We start from the raw sequence: 26,601 nt of genomic DNA on the forward strand, positions 1-26,601 counted from the left end.
CTCCCCTCAGCCGTCCGGCGCGGCTGGGGCCGCCAGCAGGCCGGCGGGCGAGGCGAGGCGGTCGCGGGGGGCGGGCTCCCGGCACCGCCAGGCAGCGCTCCTCCCTCCCTCCCCGGGAGCCCCCGGTGGGGTGACAGCCCTGCCGAGCCGAGCCGTGCCCAGCCGAGCCGAGCCGAGCCGCCCCGGCCGGGGCTGCGGAGGCAGCGCCCGCTCCCGCCTCGGCCCTCTCGCTGCCGGGACGAAGAGAGCCGGGAGCCGCCACCCCCGCGCCCGCCATGTGGAAGCTCAACAAGAGCAGCAAAGTTCTGCTGGACGACTCGCCCGAGGAGGAGGAGACGCGTCCCCGCGGCCCGCCACCGGCCGCCGCCTGCGCCGCCGCCGCCGCCGCCTTCACGGCCCCCCAGGTAGGAGCGCGGAGCGGGGCGGCGGGGGAGCCCGGCGGGGCCCGGGGAGGGGTCGTCAGGCTCGGCCCCGCACCCTGCTCCCGCTCCCCTCGTCTCCGGCGGCATGAGTAATCACTTTTCTCACTCCTGGATGTGCCGGCAGGCTGGCCGCTGTCGGAGAAGGGGGTGTTTGCGCGGTGCGTGCAACTGTCACCCGATTTTTTGGGGTGCTGACTGGCCTGTCCTCCCCTGTTTTCTTCCAGCAGCCGGCCTCCGGCATTGCTGGGACTTGCTGTCCTTCATTCCAGTGGCTTTGTACCGCAGGGTACTTTCCCTCGCAGCCCTGGGCTGGGGCACTGCAACCCATCTGTTAAGTATAAGACATTAAACAGTGATTTGTAAGATCATAATCTTCCTTTGCAGATGTGTGTGCGCGTTTGTGTAGAGCACTGACGTTTTGGCTGGATTGCTTATTCTATAGTTTCAATAATGGTAGTTGGCTATCTTTAAATAGCCGCAATCTTATTTGAAGGCTTTGTTAAATGATAAGTTAAATATCAGCAGTGACCTTCTCAAAGTACTGGTCGCCTAACAAATACGACCTGAAAGGAAGGGTATCAATTGAGTATCAGGCAAAACAACTGAAAGAATGTTTGTTGATTTGCTTTGAAAAACTTGATAATAATTAGGCATCAGCCCAGCTCAGAAGCCTGTTACGCTGGCCAATACTGCTTTGTTGCTGAACTGATCCTCTGTTGCCACAGAGTGTCTTTAGATGCTGTAGGAGAGGTTGCAGGAGACCTTCATATCTAAAGCAAGCAGTTGCCCAGGGCTGCAAATTGGTGAGATTTGTATTCAAAAGAAGGTACAAAACCCCACCCACCTTACTGCCCTATGGCTGTCTTGCTTACCTTGCTGGAAGAGCTGGAGTGTATCTGGATAATCTACCTTCTGCTTGAGTTTCTGGTTGACGACTGCTGTTCATTGTCAACATGCGTGGCTACTGCTGAAGAGCAGCCTCCCCCAGTCACAGCAGTTACTCCCTCCATCTTCCAGTAGCCAAAATCACCCATCTGCTCCGCTGTTCAGCATTGCCTTGTCCTTTCCCCTGCACAGTGAACAGAAAAGCCCTAGCCCTTGCTATTTGACAGCAGCTGTGAAGATTCTTACAGATGAATAGGATCCTCTCCTGTGGGAGAGGAGGGACAGATGCTCATTTTGGAGACTCTCTTCAGGGGATGAAGGGGGATTGTGGGGTTGGAGTCACCTAAAGTATCTCCCACAACCTCTCATGCAACATCTAACCTCTCCCTTCTACAGTTCCTATCCTCAGGTGCTTGGGAACTTCCACTGTTTTCACTAAGCTGCTGGCTTGTGCTATCCACAGCCCTCCTAGACTTGCTTACCTCCTGAAGCTCTCCTTGAACTCCGAAGGTCCCTGAAAGCTTCTAGTAAATCCCACTGATTATTCACTGCTTCTCTTCTCTACCACAAATGCTCCAACCCCCCCCCCTGAGGCTCCTGACCTTATCCTCCCAGTCAGAAGATGATTATTCAGACTTCTGTCCTGACAATTCTCCCAACTGTCTACTTCAGCAACAGAGGTTGGGGTTGGTTTGTTTATTTGGTGGGTTGGGTTGGGTTGGGTTTTTTTTTCTGTCCAATTGTGTTTACTGTCCTGGGCTTCTGTTCCATTAGTGGCAGTTTATAGTTGCGGTGGTGATGACAGTGATTTCTGGTGCAAATGTTTTACTGTTTTCATCAATTTTAAGAATATTCCTTTCCAGCTCCCACAGTATCTATTACCACTGTCACTGGAATAAAAGATGCTTTTTTGGTGTTGGAGGTGGCAGGGGAAAAATAAATTATTCTAAGGCACTAAATGTAACATTCTTGAAGACAGAGGATTCAGAAGAGTTAGCAAAGCTATAGTGTAGCTTGGCATAAAAACTGGAGTGTAGACCATAAGCTATTAGTTGTTTTGCCTGTTAAAATCAAGAAGACTTAGCAACTGGGGGAAAAAAAAAACAAACACCCCCCAAAACATTTAAGTGTAGTTATTGTAGAGTTCATGTACACTTCAAGGAAGGGTAGACTATACGGAAAACTATGACCACCTGATTCACATTGTGATTCTCTTGATCTGTCAAAGGCAGCTTCCAGGTCAGTCATAGGTACAGTATGTCAAAAACATGGCTTAGGCAGGTGTCAAGGAGAAAGCGTGAGGTAACCAAATGCACTTGTTCACCTTATTATAGCTGATCTGGACCAAGGGCCTTGCTTTTTGTCTTTGACATTTTTGATGTTTCATCAGAACCTGTTTTTGCTTCCAGTAATATGGTTGCAAGGGAGTGAAATCCAGTAATGCGTAGGGGGATTTGGTAATGATCTGCACGCTGCTGCTGTGTCCTGACCTGCACCACCCAAATGCCTGACTTTGGAGGACAATAGCAGCACCAGAGCTTGGAGGAGTTACAGGGGCAGTTCTCTTGGTACCTTAGCTGTGCATGAGAAAGTCTCGGCCTTCCTCAGCTTCTGTTCTGTTTAAGTTTTCATGGTACAGCCCGCTTAAGCTGTGAATGAAGGATTACCTCATCAAGAAGAGAATCCAGGCCTTCCCTAATTTTCTGTCTTGATGGCCAAAATCCAGATAATCTGTTTGAGTTCTTTTTAGTAAATTAAGAAAGCCCAGCATTAGATTTCATGCAGAAGTTTACTGTTAGATTTCATTTCATCTAGGTTCTTTTCTGGTATGTCATTTGGTAAAAGAGAAGATGAACCGTAGTCGTCACATTTTGACTGATTTATATGTGGTTTTCCCCGACAACTTTGTCTTTATTTTCATTTTTAATGGACAAGTGGGAAGAAAGTCCTTAAGCTTCTACTATTCATGCTATAAATAATGCTGAAACTTTTTACTTCAAAGAAAAGCAATTGGTAGTCACATCTCTGTCATTAGAACAGACCAGGTTGAAAGTGTTCCATTATAATGAAATGTTGGTGCTCGATGTTGTTTCTTCAAAGCTGAGAAAAAGTGAAGTTCTCACTGTGCAACCTGATGATTAGGACATTGCAGTGGCAGACAGCAACAATTAGGCTACTCTTAAGTTTAAAAAAAACCCAACCCCACAACAAACAAAAAACCTTTGTTACTCTACAGAAGTTTTAATCATCCTGTTTAGATATGGAAGCCTGATGTGGGCTTACTCAAGCAGACATCTGAATTTGTAGAAGTTCATAGTTCTTAAATAGAAAAGCTTAGTTTGATCTCAAAAGAGAAGTTTTGATGATTCTGGTTTTGTGGAACACAGAACGGTTTGATTTTGTTCCATGGGAGAACAAAAACAAATTTTAGAACATGAAAATTGCAATGGGAGGGAATTGTCAGCCTCTGTCCACTTTTTAGCAAAAGTTTCTGCATACATTCAAGTACTTTCAATTGTTAACACTTACTTAAAATAATAAGGTGTTTCCTGAGATAAGAAAGACAAGTACATTTTGAAACAGTACTTGTGTAAATAAATGTGTGCATTATTGTATATTTTTTTAGACCAGTCAGTTTTAGGTAGAATCTTAAAAGTTAAATTTAATTTATGCTTTGAAGCGTAAAAAATTTTAATTTATGCAATGGAGGTGCTTTGTGGGCTAAAATTACAATTAATACACGAAGGCAACTTAATGCACGTAAATAGTACACAGTATAAAATGAAATTAATGTGCTTTTTGTGCGTGTCTCTCAAAACATGCTAGAAATCTACAGTGGGGCATGCCAAACTTGCATTCAGTTTGTAATATAGTAATTATGTTTCGAACTGTAGTTATATTTTTGGAAAGGGAAAAATGTTGGGTTTTGACTTCTGGAAGGCAATGTTTTGGCAGTCATGCTGAGTTCTCCTTGATTCAGTCCTGCTATCATCTAATCAGTCCTCAGAGATGTCAATGCTGTGTCAATATCTCATGTAACTCTGACGTAAAATGGCGCTCATCTTTAAAATACATCTATGTACTAGGGTACTGGATGGGTGTCAGGCTGACCTATATTATCTTCTGCGCCTTTATCTTTCATGTAAAATATTTCAGATCCTTTGCCTTGATCTGTTCTCCCGATTGCATTTTTTTGTTATGTTCAAAGAGAATATGTGCAAAAACATGTTTTATGCTGAATTTTGTTTAGACTTGCTCACTGGATGTTTTAAAGTTGGCTATACAGAATTTTTGTTATCTGTTTTAATGAAGTTGTTTAAGTCTCTGGTACAATTTTAATACTGCCTTTCATCTTGAAATGAGTCGAACTCAGACAGGCCCTGCAGGAATGGGTGGGAGCTGAACAGCATTTCTTCTGTTCTACTAATACATTGAATAAGGGTATTTTTTAATTAAAAAATAAAGCAGTCGATGTTAATCCACCTAATGCCTTTCCTTCACTTTCTAACTACTTCAGTGTGTCTCGAGCTTTGCCTGCAGTACTCCTATAATTCCTTCATACCTTCTCTCTGCTAGCCTGTTTTTTTCCTTTCATCAGTTATTCTTGTGACATTTCAGTGACATTTTCCTGGCTGAAATCCATCACCTGTATTCTGTCATCATTCTTGAACATTAGATTGTGAGATTGACAGCGAAGACTTTCGTGAGCCCTTCCATGGCCTGCCTTTCTTGCTTTTCCTCCTTCTTGTCACATTCATCTTTCAGCAGCTCCTTGAGTGGGTCCTGTTTCTTTCTCACAATTTTCCGGAGCTCTACAGAGCTGACGGTATCTTTTGGGGCTTTGGACTTTCTGTTTTTTAATCCCTTTCATTTGTGAGGTGCTTCACTTTCTGATTTGTACTGTCATCTTTACACAGTTGACCCGGATCAGATGTGCTTCTTACCTCTCACCCCATCTCTGTTGGTTTATTCTGACTCTTAGAAGTCCTACAAAGCACAACATTGTCAGGTTGGTCTCCTACTATAGACAACATCAGGATCTATCTTTCTCTTTCAGTCAAGCCTGTAAGCTGAAGGTTGTCAGTGGTTTTTATCTATTGTGCGAAAGAGAATTTGTGTCCAGTACTTTACTGCTGTTTCATCTATGAAGTCTGCTTTTTTTTTTTTTAAATTATTTTTCTTTCTGTCTAGACAGCTGAAATTCTTGTGCAGACCCTCACTTCCCATCCTGATGGTGATTACTTCCTCTGCAGCTTCTAATACCTACTCTGCGTTTCCCCATCCCCTACTCCCAGCAAATCCTGTTGCTGATATTAACGTTATTGCTTATGGCATAAAGTTTAAGCCCTCCTCATCCTTCGATTTCCGTTTCTTCAGCTGGCCTCCCTTTGTTTCAGGACATTTACATTTAAATCTCCGTCCTTGCTTTCAAGGTTTTTCTTAGTACATCCCCTTCCTCTCCCCCATTTGTCATTTTTATCACTTGTTGTATCTTTCCTCGAGCCAGTTCTGCTTTACTGGCTCCAGTCACCTCAGTTTGCCAGCAGCCTTGTCTGTCTTCCTCCCCTCCAGCCTAACACAGAGTTGACTGATCCACAAAACCACTATCTTCTCCTCCACTTCATTGCTTGAGATCAGCTTTCCCTAAGCTATTTGTTGTATCTTCAAGGGGTGTTGTGAGGTTCCTGGAGCCACACTCTCCTCGCAGTGCTGGATTTGCTACCATTAACATACAAACTAAAATATATTGCTTTTTGAGAAAGAATGAAACGTTTTAATCTATTTAAGTCTTTGCTGCTAAAATAGGTTTGTAATTTTTTTTCCTCGCATTTATAAAAACTATTTGCCAGATTGCGTGAGGACATCCATAATCTAAGTAGAGTTACTAGAAGTTACTGAATGCTTTACCCAGGTAGACTGTCTTTCCAACCAGTTTCGCTGCTGGCTCTTTGTGAGGAGCTCCAGGACGGGTCAGTGTGAACGCCGCAAGTGCTGACAAAAGCCGCATGTCAAAAGGGAGCAGTGCATGTGCTGGTGAACACTGTAACCAAAAATAACGTGTTCAACTTGTTTTGCAGAAACTATGCTATGAAGATATTGCCATTAGTCATGCAAGAGCTTTTTTAAAGATAATTTCATTGCAAATGCCATGAATGAATAAAAATTGTATGTCAGCTACTGTCTTTTGAATTGGCATCTGTTGGTTTGTTTTCTGGACCGAAAAAAGCAAGTATGAACTTCTAGTATAGATAAGCTGTTAAAAATAATTGACAGATTTTCAGTCAGAAATTTCATCAAAATTGAAAACTTCACTGGAATATTTGAATTGTTGCAGCAATTGAAGTCAAATCGATTATTTGACCTTCTTACATTGTTTTGGCTTTGACACTGATGGTATTTTAATCTTAATACAGCTGTTTCCATTTCTTGAAGCGTATTTGAAATATTATAAATTGGGCAAAACTGACTTCTTAATGAGCTGAGCTTTTAAAAATATTTTTATGGTATTTAATCTTTAATAACATTCTTCCAAAAATATTTCAGAGAAGCAAAGTCTGAGTAAGATGTATTATAGCTACTTACTACGGAGATGCACAATAATGTGAACAATTAATAGAATAATGTCATGTATTGATGTAAAAACAAAGAGCATAGGAATCTGGTGTTCTGATGTTTCTCTTTGTAATGCCAATAAAATGCAGAACTACAAAAGTATTCTTATGTAAATACTTACATTCTGAAATCAACCTTCTCCAGTACGTTTGGGAAAGAATTTAGATGTTCTGTTTTAAAATGTAGTGGAATGTGAAGCAATAACTTCAGCTGTTGAGTGAAACAGAGTTTGTCAAAATGCTAAACAAGTTCTTGACAGCTGGGGATGCTAAAGGAAACAAAGAGCATCATCTTAATTTTAATTTATTCAGTGTTAACAATAATTTGAAAGGTGAAAATATAGGAAAACTGCTTTTCATCTTCTAGTTGGTCTGGTGAATAATAGGTAGTTACGAAAGACTGGGGCCTAGAAGATGGAAGCGTTTTTAAGTACATTGGATGAGTTGTCTGCTGCATCTGGAATAGTTACATGGGCTTTTTAAAGTCATCAGAGTGAAATAAGTTCTTCTAGAAATGGTCTGATGAATTATAGTTTAGAAGCATGGTTCAAGATTAGTGCTGTCTACTAAATATATCACCAGATGAAAGTGTAATTCTTTAACATACATAGATTTTTACATTTTCCTTTTCTTAATGGACAAAGTGTTTTCGGCTTTGCCAAAGACTGGCAGAGGAGACTTGCAGGATAGGAGTCACTGTCACTATTTAATCACAGTGGCATTTAAAATGGTTTATTGTCATAATGTAGACATTTTTCTAAGTTTAGTGAGCAATCTGGAGTGGAAAATTATTTTTTATAGAAAAGAAAAATAAATTTAAAATACCAAATTACTCTTTGAGCATAAACAGACTTTAGAAGTGCCTAGGTTAATATTTTTCGTTGGTGATATTAATAGGAAATTTTCAATTTGCACCACCTGCCCAGATGGCTACTTTGGTTCACTCACTTGCTTTAGGGACGTACAAATGGAAGATGGAGATGTTGCGGTAGATGAAATACGGACAAGACTAACGAAACGATCTTGATCTCAGTCTGGGCTACCTCTGCCAGAAAAGAGCAGAGGAAATTCACAGTTCAGCATGGGAATTATATCTGCTGAACACATAGCCTCGTGCCCCAGAAGAAAGCTATGTATGACTGAGTAATGCATCCTTTATTTGTTAAAATTGCAAACCTTGTTTTACTTTAAAGGGCATGTTCAGCTTTGTATGAGTGTTCAGGTACAGTTCAGCTTTCAGCTTTATTTTTCAACTGTGTTAAAAGACTGTGTTGAAAATAGTATAGTTATTTCAGTGGCTATTTGCATTTGATCAGTGTTGCCTCAGTTTCCCAACTTGGAAAGCATATATCCACACATTGAATTTTTCCGAGGGTATATTATAGGTGCAACAAAGATGAGTCCCAATGCCACTGATCTGCTGATAACTTTCTTCTTACCCATGTTTGACAGCATTTTGCATTGGTTTATGCAAATATCAGTAAAATTAGATAAGCAGAGTGACTTTTGCATTAATAATCTGCTTTAGTCTTGTTTCATTTGACGTTATAGCAAGATCCTACTGAAACCCGAGGAAATGGTTTCTTTTGTTATTTGTATTTTAAGGTGGTGATCTGGCAGTGTGATCTTCTCTTCTGAATCTTTGCTCTTTCTGGTCACGCTGTGTATATATAGTTGTTAAACTGTTTGGTTTGTAATCAGTGTTTTGGGAATCTTTCCAACTGCAGAGGTTAACTTTCAGGTTTGTGATTTCCTGGGTGGTTTTTTTTTGTTGTTGTTGTTTTGGGTTTTTTTAACCGTCCCCTCTCCTATCACTAAATTATTCAGTGGGATTTGTGGTATACTGACCACTGTGTTAAATCTACCTTGGAATGTATCTCTTGAGGTGGTGTTTGGTTTAGGGTTTTTTTCCACTTACATTATACATTTCTGGTTTCTAATCTAATTTGCACTTAGGGGCATGATATCTGTCCTTGATGAGATGTGATGATAGGCAGAGGGGATGTAACAGGTCAGTAGAAGGGTGAGAATTTGCTCAAAAGGACCCATTCTTTTAATAATAGCTTGTTTACTCTTACGTATGCTTGGCTTTGACAGCTAGTGTGTGTGTACCATAGGAAGGTTCCACAACTGGGTAGAGAGAATCAATAATACTCCATTTTATGTACTAGAGCAAAAGAAGGGCATGCAGGGTGAGATGATATTATTTGCCTTAACTCTTTGATGTCCAGCATTCCTCATCTTGGCCTGAATTATGAAAGTGAATGATCTAAAGAAACTAATTAATTGCTTTACCACAAAGGAAGCTGAGGGAAGTAGATTACAATTTTGATCTGCGTACAAAAAGGTTTGTGTGCTAGTTGAATTAATCCCTTGAGTACCTTATGGTTTGCAGTATGTCCAACAAAAGGGCACTTGTTTCCTTATGAAAACACACTGCACATACCAACCTTCCCCTGCCAGAGCTGGAAGGCTATTCAAGTTGCTGATCAGCATTTCCCAGTAGTGTTAGCGTTTGGTCACCTATTAGTTGCCAAATACTATAATGTGGTCTGTATTTTTCTTTTAAATTGAAGTAAAAAATGAATTATTGTAACTGTAAACTGCCTAGATTAAAATACACTGAAATAATTTGTAAGTGTTCAGTGTCAGCATGTGTTATGCAGCGTGATGAAGAAAGCTCATCTTCACTCTGTACATGTAGCTGCACAGTAGATTGCATCCTAAAGAAAATTTGAAAGAAAAAACAAATCAGAGGCTTGTTGATATGTGAAAGGTAACAGAAGTAGAGAATATGTATCAGAAGAGGGTGTACTAATGTGTATCGCCGAAAACTACAAATTGTTCTGTGGGTAACAAGTGAAGACAGGTTGTGAATGACTTCTTGTCTTTCCTCCTTGGCTCTTCCCATCTTCCCAGTGGTGGCACTGGTCCCCTCCCTCCCTCCCTCTCTCCCTTGCTCTCCTCTTTCCCTCTGTCTTTTCTTTTTGAATACACAACCTATCACTACTGCATAGTGCGCAGGTCCCTCCCCACAGTGTGGGCCATGGCTGGCTCCGAACCCCCACATGTGCTTCTCCTGCACTCTCCTCCCGCCGTGGGGGTTAGTCTGCTTCTCTCTGCTTTCCCTAGTGATGGTTTTTCCACAAAGCGTTTGGAAAACTAGTCTCTCTGAGACCGCTGAATTCAAACCTACTGGCCGGTTTCAGTCAAGAGTTACTTTGACATGGGATGGACAGATACACCACAGTTGTTCAAGACTCTCTTTCTTAGGCAGCGTATCTTAAAAGGATACTATGGATACCTGATAGGTCTCCCATTCCAAAAATTGTATTTTAGGTATTGGATTCTCACCAGTTGCTCTCTTGAGGGTTTCATATCTTTAATCTTTGTATTTTGTATCTTTTAACTTTGCGTTGTCATCTTACCACCAGCCTCCGCTGTGTGAGCATAGTTACTGCAAACTCCTGTCTTGTTCCTTATGAGGTAGCACCTTGTGTGTCTGTGAGTAGCAGCATTGCATTAACACAGAAACACAGCCCTAGTTGTCACACTTTTAAAGAAGCAAATAAATATCCCTTTTTGTCTACTATTTATTGTGAATTACGTCTTTTATCAACAATGGTATTCACATTTTATTATGCTGGTTCTGTAGCCACATGAGGTGCTCATTGCATTTCTCAGTTTTGCCCTAAAAGCTTGCATTGTGAAAGTTACTTTGTGCTTTTGCTTCCTTGTGCTCTGGCTTGCTAGAGGCTGTATGCCTTCACACTTCCATATTTTCTTTTCTCTGTAGTAGACGTGAAGTCTCTTTATGCACTTTCATATTTTTATTATCCTTCTTAAGATATTTGGAGAGCTGGAAGAATTAAAATGAGAGGTTATACCTCTCCACTTTCTCTGGGAGGTACTAACAGTGACTTGTTTGTTCTGGAGACAGTATTGTTGGTTGTTGAAAGTGGTAGCTCTGCCAGCTCTGGATGTCTGAGAGAACTTCTCCTCTTACCATACTTTCACTTGAGGCTTTTCTAGTTCTTGTTATTTTTTTTCTTTTTGGTAAAAGTTTGGACAAATCAGATGAAGTATCCTCTGGCTCTTACCCTGTGTCCAAGCAGAGATGTCATCATGTTAAGTCTGAGGCTTTGCAACCTCATCCAAAAGTTTGAGAGCTGAGAGTGTTGAGGAGAAACAAGGAAACTTTTGAAATAGTATCTATGTGGCGTTTCTGTTTAAAACATTGTCACTGATTGTCTCATAAGGAAAGAAGGGGGGGGGGGCGGGGAAAGGAAAAAGTAATTGAATTAAGTTTGAGAGTGCTACACAAATCTTAACATCATCATTTTTAGTATCCACTCTACAATAATATCCTCCTGTCTTAAAGACAGCTAGCTGAAATCCGGATGTTAAATAATTTGTTAAGGTGCACAGGAAGTAATATTCTCATTTTGGATGATCATAGGAGTTCCTGACTTTGTGTTCTGCCCCCCATAAGTAAAGCTATCTATCTGCAAATCACCTTATTTCAGTTATTATTGAACTATAGTGTGATGGCCTTCATACTCATTCTAGAAATGGTTCTAACTCCTTCCTTGTCCCTTGTATAAAATATTGCCTATAAAGTAAACGGAAACATTACTAGGCAAATAAATATTTATATTTATATATATATATATATATATATATAAAATGACTATAACAAAAAAAGACATATAGAATTTGAAGCTGATCTCTCAAAATGAAGCTGATGCTTCTGGGCCCCTACATGACTAGAAATACCTGATGCTTCTCATGCTGGCTTTCTCACCTCTTGCTAATGCTGTTAGCAAAGCGAAGGAAGTTTTTGGTATTGTCTAGGAGCTGGGATACTAGTGTTTTGTGTGTCTTGGGATAGTGCATGTGGAGGTACACTAAAAACAAAAATTAAGCTTATGGAGCAAAGAACGTATCAACTCTTTAGCATTTACTTTAGTTGAAAAGGAAGTTGACAAATTTGATTTTTGAAACCGTAAGTGGCTGACATAAGCAAAAAATGGACCAAAGTGAATACAGGGGTTTCTGTATAACTGCCACTTCAAAGATGTTTTCCATAAACCATTCTGTTGTAAATTTTTTTTTGTTGAAATTGGAGTTAAATGATTTCAGTTCTAGGTAGCTGTTCTTGTTTTGTACTTGGGGACTGTTGTATTAGGAGTTATATGTAGAGCAAAAAAAAAAAAAAAAGAAAAATAATTTTTCTCATTAAAACACAGACTGAAGAAAGTTAAAATTACATAATTCCTGTACACTATGCCCCACTTTCTATATCTTTCTTTGGCCTCTAAAGTACTCCTGACACCGATCTTACTTGCCCTGTCTTGAAGAAAACATTGATAGTAAGAGGGTGGCCTGAACATACTAAGACACCAGCTTACTCCAGAGATGGACAGAAATGCTACTCAACTGAGTTACCTTCATGGGCATCTTCAGTACTCCAGTTTTCTTCAGAAATCTACATTATAAATGGAGGGGAAAAGAATGAGGGCAGAAGTCTGTCCTTGCATTAAGGAAATGTAATGCTTTTTAACGGAAGGAGGAAGTAACCTTGGGACGTTCCTCTACTCCCAGCCTACAGACTCTGCCTAGACCATCATCTAGCATGATATTTGGAAAATCAGCATAGATCCAAAAGATACAGACATAATTATTAAGATGCAAATTAAACTTTTAATTTTAATAGTACTAAAATTGTTATGATGTGAGGGTTTTCTTGATCTCTCTGGGGTGTGTGATTTTTGGTTTTGTAAGGGTTTGATTTTGTTTTTTACATCTGGTGCAGCATTTTTCATCATTCTAAATGCAGTTTTGTTCACATTGCTTATTTTAGTAGTTGTGTTTGCTTAGTTTTGCATTGTGGTCGTATTTTGTCAATTTTCTTTTATGATGGGCTGAATAGAATAAAAGCATTTATGAATACTCTAAAATGTGTCACTACTAATTGTAAAACCAAAACTGACTATGGGCCTTTTTTATCTTTATCCTTTTTTTGAGAATAAAGACCAGTTTCTTCATGATGAAGTTTCATCTTCAGTGTCACAACTTGCAACAAAGGTAAATACCTGTTCTTTGGAAGTGTAACGTTTTATATCGTGTATATTTCAGTCAATGTATGTTAGGAAGTTACCCGTTTTTCATGTACAGCCTGATTAAGGAAAGTATTTATGTACTTCATTGATGACTATAATTACATTTGATCCTTGGTCATGGGGTTCTCGTTGAAGTAATACTAGCAGTACAGTATGAGTTAAAAAGCTGCCCTATTTCCTTTCATTGATGGGGAGGGGAAGGTATCTTAATTTTTTTTCTCCCACATGATAGCTATTAAAAGAGAATGAAAATAAGAAGCCACAGGAATAACTAAAGTGAAGTTTAGGGAAGCACTAAATTCTAGCTGTAACGAGTGATGAAACCATGAAAAGTAGAAGGGATTTGGGTTATTTATTCCATTATACGTAACTCAACTGGCTCTGACCACAAGAGGTTAAGGACTTTATTTTCTATCTGTTTCAGAAAACAAAAGTAGGCATAGAAGTTAATTTTTTTTTTACCTTCATATGTGTCCAAGAATCTTTTTTGATGTTCTTAAAATACATTAGTAGAAGATGAAAGAACTGGAAGTTGTTATGATATGCTAGAGCTTGTTTTGAAATTCCATAGGTATAGAGAAAAGCATTTAAAAATAATACATTAATATGTATAAACTGAACATCTGTCTCTGTTACTTCTTTTTATTCTACTGCAGATGCAGCGGATTTTCACTGAAAATAAAAGTTAGATTTTCCTATACCTTTTCCTGCTTTTTAGAAGAAATGTATTCTTTCTCATGAAAACATAAATTACTGTTTATTTTATGCCAGATGATGAATGTTTAAGAAAAGAATCTTAAAATTAATCTATTTTATATTGAAGCTTTTTTGTTCCTTAGTCATTCAGGAAGGCTTGCTAAGTGTGGCTTTTGACTTTAAAAACAAAAAAGTCACCCAGCAAACCACTGAGCTGCAGTAAAACCCTCTGGTCTTAAAAATGCATTCACAAAAAAGCGCCTTATCCTTCGCATCTTCTCTTTCTTTATTGTTGTTTCTGAAAGCACTTCTGTGTTTTATTTGATTGTTCTGTCATCTTAGAAGCTGTCAGTACAGTGATATTCCAGAAGTTCCAAAATCTTTAATATGTTGATAAAAGGCTGATGAATTATATGTGTGGCCTTTTCAGTATGCACATGTCATGAATAACAGTGTCCATGTTGAAGCAGTATGAGGAAGAGCAGTGAAGTTCTTGAAGAAAAGGGCAGTGGATGAGGAGTATGTCTGCCCTTTAGGGAGACATCCTTCTTGGTCTCTTAAAGCCTGAGTTTTAAGACAGTCCTGATGCCCGTTTGCAGTGGAAAGCCTTTGGCCTAGGTTTGGAGGTGCAAAGGTGGGAGCTAGTCCTAATGGCTGGAGATGGAGGTTGGGAAATGGTCTTAGCTTCTGCTCATGCAGGAAGCTGCCCACTTAGCAGTGAGGACAGGCTAACTACAGTGCAGAATTTTTCTAGTTCCCTTCAGAGCTCTCCTGAAAGGCAGGTATAGCTGGTTAAATGGCCTCGTGACATCTCGGGGTGAGGAACACTCCAGTGGTGCTCCATGAAATGCAGCAGTCTGGAACCTGTGTTCACACTGTGCCTGGCCCTTCGGCCTCTGCAAAGCTCACCTTGAAGGTCTCACCTGCATGCTGAGCTTCTGAGTTAGAACTACAGCGGAGATGTCATCTACAGCTATTGTTAGGCCAGCTTTTGAAAAGAGACACAGAGTTTTGAGAAACAAAATAAATAATTTTAATAATGAAATTGGAGATGTTGGGACATTCTGGTAGGGCCAACTCTTGGAGTTTCAGCTCACGTGCACAACAGAATAGAGTAACTGTTGGTCTGCACACCACCAGTTAGTTGAGCTGAGAAATATTCCCCCCCCACGCCCAATGCTTTGATATCTGGAAGACAAATTTGGAGGGGGGTTGTGTTTTCACTTTGTTATTTGAGTTCTCTTGCATGTTATGGATAGGTTTCCTATAATGTGGGAACAACGCTTCTTTAATTAAAGCTGATTGGCATGTTTTTATTATAAAACACTTAGTTGTAACTTTATTGAACTGTAGAATACTTAGATGGAAAATTCCATCTCTAGTTTTTTATTTTAGGTTCATTTTTTTTCAGGTGGAGGAGGGAGGGAAGCGGCAGAACAATTATTTCTTCTCAGTCAAGGTCGAGAGGAAAAGCAGTTCTTTTTGTTTACATTTATAAAAAAAATTCTCCAAGTGTTTTGTGGATTGCCTCTACTTTACTGGAAAGTTTTAATTCACCAGTTGTCAGTCCTCTGTGAAAATAGTTGTGAAGGTCTGCTAAAACTTGGCCAAAATATAAATTCCTGGAAATCTCATTTCATACATGCTGAGCAGTGACTTTTTAGGGATTAGCTGCTTAACTACACAATGGCATTGAACATGCTGATTCTTACTGCAGGTATACAGCAAGAATCCCCTATAATTGCTCATTTTGGTTGCTAAGACTCTGTCATGTGGCTTATTGTAGCCCACAGAGAGTGACTTCTGTGCTCCAGAGCCCTGCTGTCCAGGCAGTTGGGAAGTAGAGAAGTCTAACAAGAATATATTGAAAGTACTGGTTCCCACTCATAAAACAGTACCATTTTAAAGTCAGAGTAGTATTTGAACAGACTAGAATCTCTTTCTTTGACATGTAAACTGTTTGTCTCGTACTTCTAACATAGTGTCCGAAATCCTTGCTGTTATTCTTTGACTTGATTGAATTCTGTGCTTTTTTTCCCTCCCATAATAATGTATATTAACCCTATCCGTTTGATGCATGGATTTAACTGTTTTCACAGTTAAAATACACATAGTCTTCCTCTTTAGTGTATGTTCATCTATATCTACATACTTTTTTTGTGCAATGCACTTTTAAAATTTGCTTTTAGGACTGTTCTACTATTTTAGTTTATAAGCAGCTGTTAGTATTCCTAGTTTGTTGCCTTTTAACCTAATTTTTCATGAACCTTCTTGCCCTCTAGTAGAGCTCTAATGAGGAACTCTGTACCTTTGACAGTAGAATTGACTGAAAAGTCTCTTAGTGATGCTTTACTGTTTCCCAGTAGACTCTTCAGTTGTTCATTTATTGCTCATTGCCTGTTTATCTGCTGTGGGAAGCTGAGTCCTGTAAATCATCAGAATTTGCTGATGTGGTTAAAAATGGTATACCTAAAGTAATTTTTGGTAATAATACCTCTCAATTTTGTAGGAGACTTCCAATTTAAGAGGAGCTGTCCCTTTCTGGGGCACTTTATAAAGATAACTGTCAGTAGACATTTGTTCTTTGTTTTATTTAAAGAAAGAAAAATTGTAGTCAACATATACAATTTACGTATAGTTGATTCCCTTGAATCAATATAGGTAACAAAGCCAAAAACTCTTTACTATAAAGGTTGAATTTACAGAGTGAAGGTCAAGGGGTGAGTTTGGGGAAGCCATCCTGTATGTACAAAGCTGTATATGGAAGAAAGTCGATAGATGACTGCAACTTTCAGAGGGTGCTTGAGCTTAAATAGTAGTTGCTGCCACAAAAAAGGTGCTGTTGCCCCTAACTTCCATGTTCTTTGGTGACTGTCTGACTGGCATCTTTTAATGAGCTAATTCTTCGCACTAACCCAAAAGAATGCAAAAATTGAAGGCCTTTGATTTCTGCTGGCTTGGTGAGTTGAACTGGTTTTCCACAGCATCACACAGGTACAAAACCATAGCGTAAGCAAGGCATTATTAATGAGAGCAGGCAGTGGACTTTTCAGCAGCAGTGTGTGATAAACCAGATCTGCCACCTTGTGAGACTTCTCTCTGGGAATCTGTCCGACAGATGGGCACCGATACTGAAGCATCGGCAAAGCAGAGGGGAGGGGAGCGAGGAGGAGAAAAAGCAGACAGTTTGACTAGGCATACAGACTGCAGCCTTTACATGATGTTCTGGAAGTGAGTGCTTGTACTCCCAGTTTCAGAAGATACGCTAATTAAGTGGCAGCTTTCTCATGGTGGAGAAAGAGTACTTCATAAGCTGGAATTTCCTCTGCTGAAGGGAAAGAATCTGTGCTCTGCGCTTAAGCTTTTTACATGCCTTTTGGGACAGACGATGATTGTATTTCAGTAGTCTGCCAGCTGATGGATTAATATGTATAATTTCACTTCTACTGGTCCTTCTAGGTGACTGTGCAGGGCATTGTGCTACACAAATTTTCACAATCAAAAACGGAAGATATGGGAGAAACTTTATTAATGGCTGTTCCAATAAGTGTGCTCTGCACTTTCATAGTCAAACTGGTATGAGACCAGTCTGTAATCCTACTTCACAGAATACTGAAATGACATCTTGAGAAGTTTTTGCTTTGTTTCTTTTGATTTTTTTTTTTTTTTGAAAAATGGTAGACTGCAGCATCCAAACTAGTCCTCTAAAGATTTTGACTTTCTAACATCTGATGTTACAATTCTAGTCCTTCTTAATGGCGCTTTCTTTTCTTACCACTCCCTTATGAGCATTTCGCTTGATTTTTAATTTTGTTTTTTTAACCTGGAGTTTTGACCATATGCTTGGTTCTATTCTAGTGGTGTCAATCAGCTTTGATTTTCAAAGTTCACCTCCTCCGATCTCAAAAATAGCCTATCCCATCAAACAGAGCAAGAAGCAAAGGTGACAGGAGGCCTGTCTGGATGAACAAGATGTTCCTGAAAAACCTCAAACATAAAAAGGAAGCATACAGGAGGTGGAAGCAGGATCAAGTCACCTGGGGGAAATATGGAGATACTCTTTGAACATGCAGATGTGGGGTTAGGAAAGATGAAGGCCACCTAGAGTTAAATCTGGTGAGAAAAATGAAAAGCAACAAGAAAGGTTTCTTCTGCGTGTGCACAGCAGCAGGGAGGGTGTAAAGAAGATGGTGCCTGACTCTCCTCAGTGGTGCTCTGTGAATGGATATCATTTAAACATAAGAAAAAATGTTTTCACCGTGGGGGCGGTCACGGTCTACAACAGGTTGCCCAGAGAGATTGTGGATACTCCAGCTGTGGAGATATTCAAAACCCAGATGTACATGATCCTTGGCAATCTGCTCAAGCTGACCCTGCTTTGAGCAGCGTGGTTGGACTAGATGGTCTCCAGAGGTCCCTTCCAGCTGTAGAGGCTGTATGATTCTGCGAACTTTGGATGTTGAATTATTTCTTTTTCCACTGACGCATGGAAAAATACTTTAAAGGTTTGAGAATACAAGCTAGTCAGTTATGAATATAAACATTTTAAAATTTTAGGACTAGTAGTTTTGAGTTTTGTGCAGACAGTTAGATCATAAAAATGAAATACAGAACTTCTGCAAGTGGCTTGTTGCTTTAAGACCATATCAGTACTGTATTTTCATACTTTGCACATCTTTAATCTTTTTGCACAAAATAAGTCTCCGGTGTGGTGAGGAGTCAGCCTACTAAAGTGTCATCTCTTCTTTACTTACTGACCTTCCTTTGACATCCCTTGCAAGGAAGCTTATTGTTCTGGGATCTGGGTCTTTCTCCACGTGGTCTGTGAGAAAATAAGAAATTTCCAGCTGATTCAGAGACTGGCCTATCTAGTCTGGCAGTCTGTCTTTGACTGTGGCAGAGGGAGATGCTGTTTAGGGAGAGCACAGCTTGGCCAGTTCCTAGGGCCTCTTCCCCTAACATCAAGAATCATTGCTTTGAGGTATTACAGAGTGCATCCCTCTAAATAGAGGGTATTCCTTTATGGATCTGCCATCTGAATTTGTCTAATCTGTTTTGTGATGGTTCCCAAAATTTTTTGGCTTTGCAGCTGCTGCATGTCAAACTGATGGTTTCAGCGAATGGTGACTTCAAGTTCTCCTTCCTGAGCTGTACCTGCCAGCAGACAGAGCTATAACTGTTCCAGCTGCATTGGTGGTGGTGCTTATCAGTAGGTTAAAAGTCTTTAAAGAACACTGAAAAGAAATACAGAAATGCAGCGGACTGTTCTGAGGGATTTTTTTAGTGCGTGACAGTGTTACATGACAGCCGTAGTCAAAAAGAAAGATTGTTGTCTTAAACAGTTCAGTAGTTAGAAAAAAAGCTTCTGGAAGTGCAAAACAAGTATTTGACCTCCTCCTTTGCTAAGGTTTATATTCTTAAGTATGATACCACTGAGAAGGCTATCAAGAGTGAGCTGTTCACTGAGTGAAAAGATGCTTCAGAAGATCAGTGTTGGTGCAGGCAGCTGTAGAAGAGGAGGCTTAAGCGTGGTAGGCGGGGGTTCTGGTTTTACTCTTGTGTTTATGGTTTTTCTTTCAGCCTAGTCCATTTAATATGCAGTAGGTTTTGTGCAATGAGTTTTATCACATATTAGCAAAATATGGTCTGCTTGGAGATTGATGCTCTTATGTAGATTACCCTGGCAATGTTTCCTTTGGAACCTCCAAATAACTAAGTGGTGGAAGTATGTCTTAAAGGTTGAGTGTATGTTTCCCCTAAGGACTAGTTGAGAGAAGAATAAATCAGAATCTGCTACATGGTTATTACCCTTGTCTGTACCTACCGAATGCACGGCTCCATTGTGGGAGTACTTGTTCATGAAAATATTGAAGGAATGGTACAATGTGTACATAGGTACTGATTTACATACGGGTGGAAAGAGTGTAGAGCTTACCAATTTTTATCTGGAGACCTGCACACGCAATCTGCTTGACAGTTTGCTAATAATTGTTCCTAAAGATATCTGTAAATCAGAATTTGGCTTAATGAAATAAAATTTTAAAATATCTAAAGCTAAAAATACATAAAGCTTGTGGCTAGATACTAACAGGTTTTTATTATGAAATGGTTTTGATTTTATTTTGTTCCTTTTTTTTAGTCTTGTTTTGGTTTTTTCTTGGTTTGTTTGTTTGTTTGTTTTGGCTGGAGGATTGCTTGGGTATCCAAAACAATGCAGCAAAGGTTGGAATTGTATTGGTGGAGTATGTTTGATATTCTAGATTAAAAGAAGTTGTATGGGTAGGTATATCCTTTTTTACATTGAACGTGTGTGTATAAATACTTATCTCCAAATGGTCTTCATCAATTCTGTTCTTTAAAGGCATGTATCATTTAAGCTAGTTCTCTGTCTTGGTATTAAATTGCTATCTGAAAACCAGTAACAGGGTGTTGGGTCTTTTTGGTGTTTTTTTTTTAGTTTTTTTTTGTTTTAATCTGGAGGTTTATTATGTGGCAATGGCTTGATGAAACATCATTAGTGAAGAAAGACAAGCTTGTATGTAAATTAGATCACTGAGGTATATTTGGATCTTTTCCAATTTAAAGGCCTAAAGGATTAAGGCAGTAAGTTTTGTGCTGCAATTAACTGTGGGTTTGTCTATGGTAGCAAAGGTTCCTTCTGAAAAAGGCCTGAAATAGTAGAGTTTGAGTAAGTTAACAGACGATAAAGCATTTTTGTAACAAATTGAAAGCTAAGTGCTTTTCAGAGTTTCTCTTTTTTTTTTTTTTTAAAAAATTTATTTTTCTTCTTTTTCTACCCTTCTTTCTTTCTTTAAACTGACTACTTCCTTCAGCAACTAACTTCTTGGAGATTCTTCCTTTTTTTGTATGTTTGTTGTTGTTGAAGTATTTTGCAATGAGAGGAAGCCAAATCCGAGTAGCAAATCCTCATGTTAAACTTGTCACAGAATTTAGCTGAACAACACTCCCACAGCACTCTCCTAGGAAAGCCAGCAGCTCATGGCCTAGGCAGGTGCACCCTACACTGGGTTAAAAACTGGTTGGATGTCTGAGCACAGAGAGTGGTGGTGAATGGAGTTAAATCCAGCTGGTGGCTGGTCGCAAGGGGTGTCCCCCAGGGCTCAGTATTGGGGCCAGTCTTGTTTAATATCTTTATCAGTGACCTGGGTGAGGGGATTGAGTGCTCCCTCAGTAAGTTCGCAGGTGACACTAAATTGGGTGGGAGTGGTGTTCTGCTCAAGGGTAGGGAGGCTCTGCAGAGGGGCCTGGACAGGCCAGATCAATGGGCCGAGGTCAGTTGTATGAGGTTTAACAAGACCAAGTGCTGGGTCCTGAACTTGGGTCACCACAACCCCATGCAGTGCTACAGGTTTGGGGATGAGTGGCTGGAAAGCTGCCCGGCAGAAAAGGACCTGGGGGTGCTGGTCGACAGCCAGCTGAACATGAGCCAGCGGTGTGCCCAGGTGGCCAAGAAGGCCAACACCATCCTGGCCTGTATCAGAAATAGTGTGGCAAGCAGGAGTGGGGAGGTGATCGTGCCCCTGTACTCAGCACTGGTGAGGCTGCACCTTGAATACCGTGTGCAGTTTTGGGCCCCTCACTACAAGAAAGACATTGAGGTGCTGGAGCATGTCCAGAGAAGGGCAACGAAGCTGGTGAAGGGTCTGGAGAATGGGTCTTACGAGGAGCAGCTGAGGGAACTGGGGTTGTTTGGTCTGGAGAAGAGGAGGTTGAGACGAGACCTTATCACTCTCTACAACTACCTGAAAGGAGGTTGTAGTGAGGTGGGTGTCAGTCTCTTCTGCCAAGTAACAAGTGATAAGAGAAGAGGAAATGGCCTCAAGTTGTGCCAGGGGGCTTTTGATTGGATATTAGGAAAAATTTCTTTAGCAAAAGAGTAGTCAAGCCCAGGGAAGTGGTGGAGTCACCATCCCTGGAGGTGTTCAAAAAACATGTTGATGTGGCACTTGTAGACATGGTTTATTGGGCACAGTGGTATTAGGTCAACAGTTGGACTTGATGATCTTACAGATCTATTCCAGCCTTATGATTCTATAACAGAAACAGATAACAGGATTAGGCCTTTATAGACAAAAATTGAGGGTTTTAGACCATTATTTACACCACAGAAGCATTATATGTTGAGTACTGTTTGGAGAGGCTGACAGTTTAAACACAAGGATTTTGTATAGCGAGGTATCTGTTTGAAGATATCATCTGCAGCTTGTCTGGTTTTGTTTCATACTATCAACAGTACCAGTCTGCTGTGAGATGGGTAAGTCTGCCACAGGGATGCAAAGTTGAAGTTTGCTGTCTACATATTTTCAACATAATTAAAAATAGAACACCTATGTTTAATTTAACATGAGGGTTTGCTTTATAATCTGTACTCACTTTATTCTCATAGTGGAAAAAAGCATAAATAGAAGCTGTTACTTTTCTTGCGAAGCCATGAGGAATGCTGTGGTTTGTGGTAAGATTAGGTGTGGGTTTAGGAAGAGGTGAGCAGAGCAGTTCCATGAATGAGAGCTGGAAATTTCTCTGGGCTTGCTCAGCCTTCCCTCTTCAGAGTTCTCCAGAGCTCTGCCCAAAGCTGGGTCCATGTTTGTATCTAACTAAATTAAAACTGAGCCTAGGTTAGATCTTCCTCTTGAACGTAAACCAGACCTGCTACGTCTCCTGAGTCAGGGTAGCTGAGGTGGTTCAGATGTGAGTAGGGAAGGTGGGTGAGAAGTGAAAGTGTAGGACATAGTGAAATGGGAGAACAAGAGATGAAAATACTCCACGACTCAATGTGGTAACAAGGGCGCTGTTCTACTCCTGTGAATGGTCGAGGTTGTGGGTTTCTGAAAGGTGAGGAGGTGGTAGTACCAGTACTTTCCTATCTGGTGTCTGTGCTCAATTTGTAGGTGATGTTTCACGTGTTTTAAGGCCTACATGGATGTACCAGTTATAATCAATTAAAACCTAAACGTCAGATTGATACTAATTTGCACCAATGAGTTCTGCAAAAGGGATGAAGAATAATAATCGGTGATGAATTAGCCTTCACTCATGTTGACAGCTACAGTTTTGTTTCATTGTTTATTATACTTCATAATGTATTGTTGTATTTTTTAATGTAGTTTAGTAACACTGATAGACTGTCACTCTGCCATTCTTACTAGACCCTGTGAGAAAGAACAGCAACTTTCGTAATTCGGTGCTCGGCACGCATGTGTGCGTTTCTGTTAGAGTCCCTAAGCATGCTATCAAAATAAAAACAACCAATACCTTTTTTTTTTTTTTTGCTTTGGTGGAGAGGGAATCAAACCTTTCATAATGCTGAGAAAATAGTTTATGTTACATGTTTGGTGGTGGCAGTAAATTTAGAGAGCACACTGTAGTGCACCAGTGCCACGCGTTGCATTTCACTGGTGAGCCAATGCTCTTACCTTTTTTCCTTGCGGGGCCAGAAGTAGTTTTGGTGAGTTAACAGTAGGAACAATGAGTGCAAAGCAGGCTCAGTCTTAAGAGCTTCATAATTCAGCTTGCTGTCCTGTCTGTTGTGGCCACTTCTAGCAATGAGTGTTCATTTCATTTCTGTCGACTGAAGCCCCTGAGACTGCCGCCCTTACTGCCTAGCTTCCCTTGTCGCTGTGACACACCAAGATGGAGCAGCAGCTCCTGCCTGCAGGAGAGCATCCAGGAGCCCAGCTGTACTCCAACATCACTTGCCAGACTCTGCAAACTGGCAAAGTTTTGTGCTCTGTGCTTAGCAGGGAAGAGCTCTTGCTGCAGTGACCCGGCCTGCTCTCTTTCGGGCCGCGACCATCCTCCACAGGCTTACAGAGCCGCACAGCACACGAGAGGCAGGGCTGGTGCCGCCGGTCAGCCACCCAGAGCCAGCACTGGCAGCCACACTGTGTCCTTGTAAGTCTGTAATTCACATTTATGAGGGTGCTTACTTCTCTGCGTAGGTTCAAGGTGCAAGTTTCCGGGGTTGGAAGGAAGTGACGTCTATGTTCAATAAAGATGATGAACAGCAGTTGCTAGCAGGATGCAAGTCTCCAAAATCCAAAGGGTGAGTAAAACCACTTGGTCTATTAAATACCAATCTGCTATTAAAATACACAAACTGGAACAGAAAATAGCTGTGCAAAGTAATGCAGGTAGACACTGAGTGAGCAGTAGTGTTCAGCTCCTGGAAGTTAAATCACAGAGAAAGGCCTATGTGCATTTCAAAATTATGTGTGTGTTACGTTAACAATGAATAAGGCATGCTGTATTAGAAAAGGACGGATATTCTTGACTTTTTAGGTCTGTCAGGAAGAAAAGGGAATTTAGCTGCATAGTAATTTTTTACTGTAGAAAAGGAGTAAGGGTTTCTGAGTAAAAGGATCATTCCCACCCTCCCTCTTTCTTCTTAGGAATTAATGATGGTTGAGTTTACAAATTCCTTTTTTTACATGCTTTACTTTCTCTTCTGAAGTCTTGTCTACACCTGACAAGGTTACGTGGAGTAGCTATACCACAATCTGCAAATCTTCCCTGTCGAAGCTGAGGTGTTTACTTGGAACAGTTCTGCTGCCAGTACTGTTAGAGCAGTTCTCTGTACAGAACAGACTTCTTCCCGGGACAGACTATTTTGCAGTTACAAGTATGTGTAGGCTTTACCTGCATGTGCTACCGAACTACCTTGGTTACAAACAGGAAAAAATGTGCCACCTATCAGTATAGCTGTTCCAGCCAAATATTAGCTTTGATAAGATTTGCTGTAGTATGATTTTTTTCCAGTTTACTTTGAAATACATAATTTCAGTATGCAAGTGTATATATGTGCATATGTGTGTGTGTATAAACATATGAACAATTTAGAATATAAATACATATATTTCCATTTCAGCCTGTTCAGTAAAGCTTCCCAAAAGTTGCCAGCTACTGTCCCTGTACAGTTTTATGGGTGTTACTAAGATGCTAGGTTGCTTTAAGGATCCTTTGCAATTGGTGCTGAATGTACAAATCAAGTAACCCAGTGCAGAGGGCTGAAGTATGAAAACTGAGTTACCACAAATGTGGAAAGCTGTTTTTAGTGCTACTATGACAACTCCCTGTGTTTTACATTTAAGGGTATTTTTCTCTAAGTGAATACCACCATTTTTATTTTACTTTACTTTCAAAGAAAAATGCAGCTTTTTAAGTACACTACTCATGAAGAACGAGGAAAGTGTTTAGAGTCTGTGACTGGCTTTAGCAAGATGAAAATTCTGAAAAATCTAATCATAAATTCAAAATGCAGCAAAGGAAGAGTAATTTTAAAGGTATTGGTTCAGCTGTCTCTATTTAAATATGGTAGTGTCAAGCTTTCATTAATAGAGAAAAGCTCTTTTAATAGAAATGCTACAAAAATTTCAATAGTGGTTGTATATGTGGCAAAGGAATTTGAATGCTCCTAGTGGATAATGTTTTCAACTTGCTGTTTAGCTCATTGAATCCTGAAGGCTGTGTGTTTCGCCACTGGTATTCAGCCTTTCATTGGCTGAATTATTTGATTACATACAAAACTCTGCTTATAAACTTATGCATAAACAGTTGACATTCTGTGTTTTAAATAGCTGACACTGCAAATATGAAATAATTCAGATTGAAGGCTCGTAACGGGATGAGAAATGTAATAATAAGAGTAGCCTTTCAAATGTCTCTGAGAGAAACGACAACAAAGGTTGTTTTTTTCTTGGTTTTGGGAGGGGAATTTGGGGAGTTCTTACCAGAAATACAAAACAGCTGTTTTCAAAAATGGTGCAGATCTTTATGAAGAAGATGCTGGTATCTTTAAAGTCCTAATGCTGTGTACATCAACCATCTTGGGGTGTAAGGTTTGACTGGCAAGGTATATGAAACTGAGGAACATAGTTGAGTGATTATTAAAGCTGGTGATAGACAAAACATTTGCATATTCCTTCTTACTAGCCTACCTCTGGCTTGGTTGTTTATGGTTTTATTGGTTTTGTGTTTTTTTTTTTTTTTTTTGCTTAAAGTCATCAGCTGTTCTAAGGCATGCTAAAATATACTCCATACGTTTCCAAAGCCAGTTCTGTGTAATTCACTGGGGCAGGGAGAGAAGTGTGAGTTATTTTATAATAGGAAATGGCCATACTGGGTCCACTCCTGATTTATAACTGCAAGATTCTGCTGTGGTAAGGCTTACATGTATACAAGGGTGTTTTTCCTGAAGCTGACAGTAATGGATGTGCTGTCATAGGCTGATGACTGATTAGCGTTCCTTACTAACATTTATTAATAACTATTATATGGATTGTTAAATGAAGAAATTAATCGCCTCATCATTGTTATTTTCTAGAACAAACCTAAAGTTAAAGGAAGAGATGAAGTCAGAAAAGAAGCCAGGTTTTTGGGACAGTTTGGTGATAAAGCAGAATGTTCCGTCTAGGAAACCAGATGAGATTGAGGGATGGGAACCACCGCAGATTACCTCTGCTGACGCTACCAGTGATGCAGCAACTACTTTAAGTGACTACACAGCCTGGTCAGGCTGGGAAGATGAAACCAAAGGCTCCACAAAATACACAAACCTGGCTAGCTCAGGAAACAGTTCCAGGTGGAGTATCAAATCAGCTGGAAAGCTGGTTAGTATTAGACGTCAAAGCAAAGGTAACCTTACTGACAACTGGGAAGAACTAGAATGATACCAGTAATGTGAAATACTTCATAGATAAGAAGAGAAAGGTTCATGATTTACTCGTGTGTTTAAACCAAAATCAAATCTGCTCAATATTGCACCTTTATACAGTACTTAGTTTTATTCAGATTGTTACAAATTTTTGCTCACCTGATAGTAAATTTTCTTATTACATTGTTAAATAG

The 26,601-nt window shown here is 40.1% G+C and overlaps 1 protein-coding gene across 1 annotated transcript; it reads left to right on the forward strand.

Annotated features, from left to right (window-relative positions):
- Positions 1-275: 275 nt before the first annotated feature.
- Positions 276-26,423, forward strand: TDRP (testis development related protein). The gene is made up of 4 exons (XM_086461533.1): positions 276-404; positions 12,947-13,006; positions 23,697-23,800; positions 26,078-26,423. Exons 1-4 carry the CDS (start codon positions 276-278, stop codon positions 26,421-26,423), a joined length of 639 nt encoding a protein of 212 aa, XP_086317659.1.
- The last annotated feature ends 178 nt before the right edge of the window (positions 26,424-26,601 follow it).

Source organism: Leptosomus discolor, chromosome 2 (assembly GCF_034619465.1).
Source record: "Leptosomus discolor isolate bLepDis1 chromosome 2, bLepDis1.hap2, whole genome shotgun sequence".
Classification (NCBI taxonomy): domain Eukaryota; kingdom Metazoa; phylum Chordata; class Aves; order Leptosomiformes; family Leptosomidae; genus Leptosomus; species Leptosomus discolor.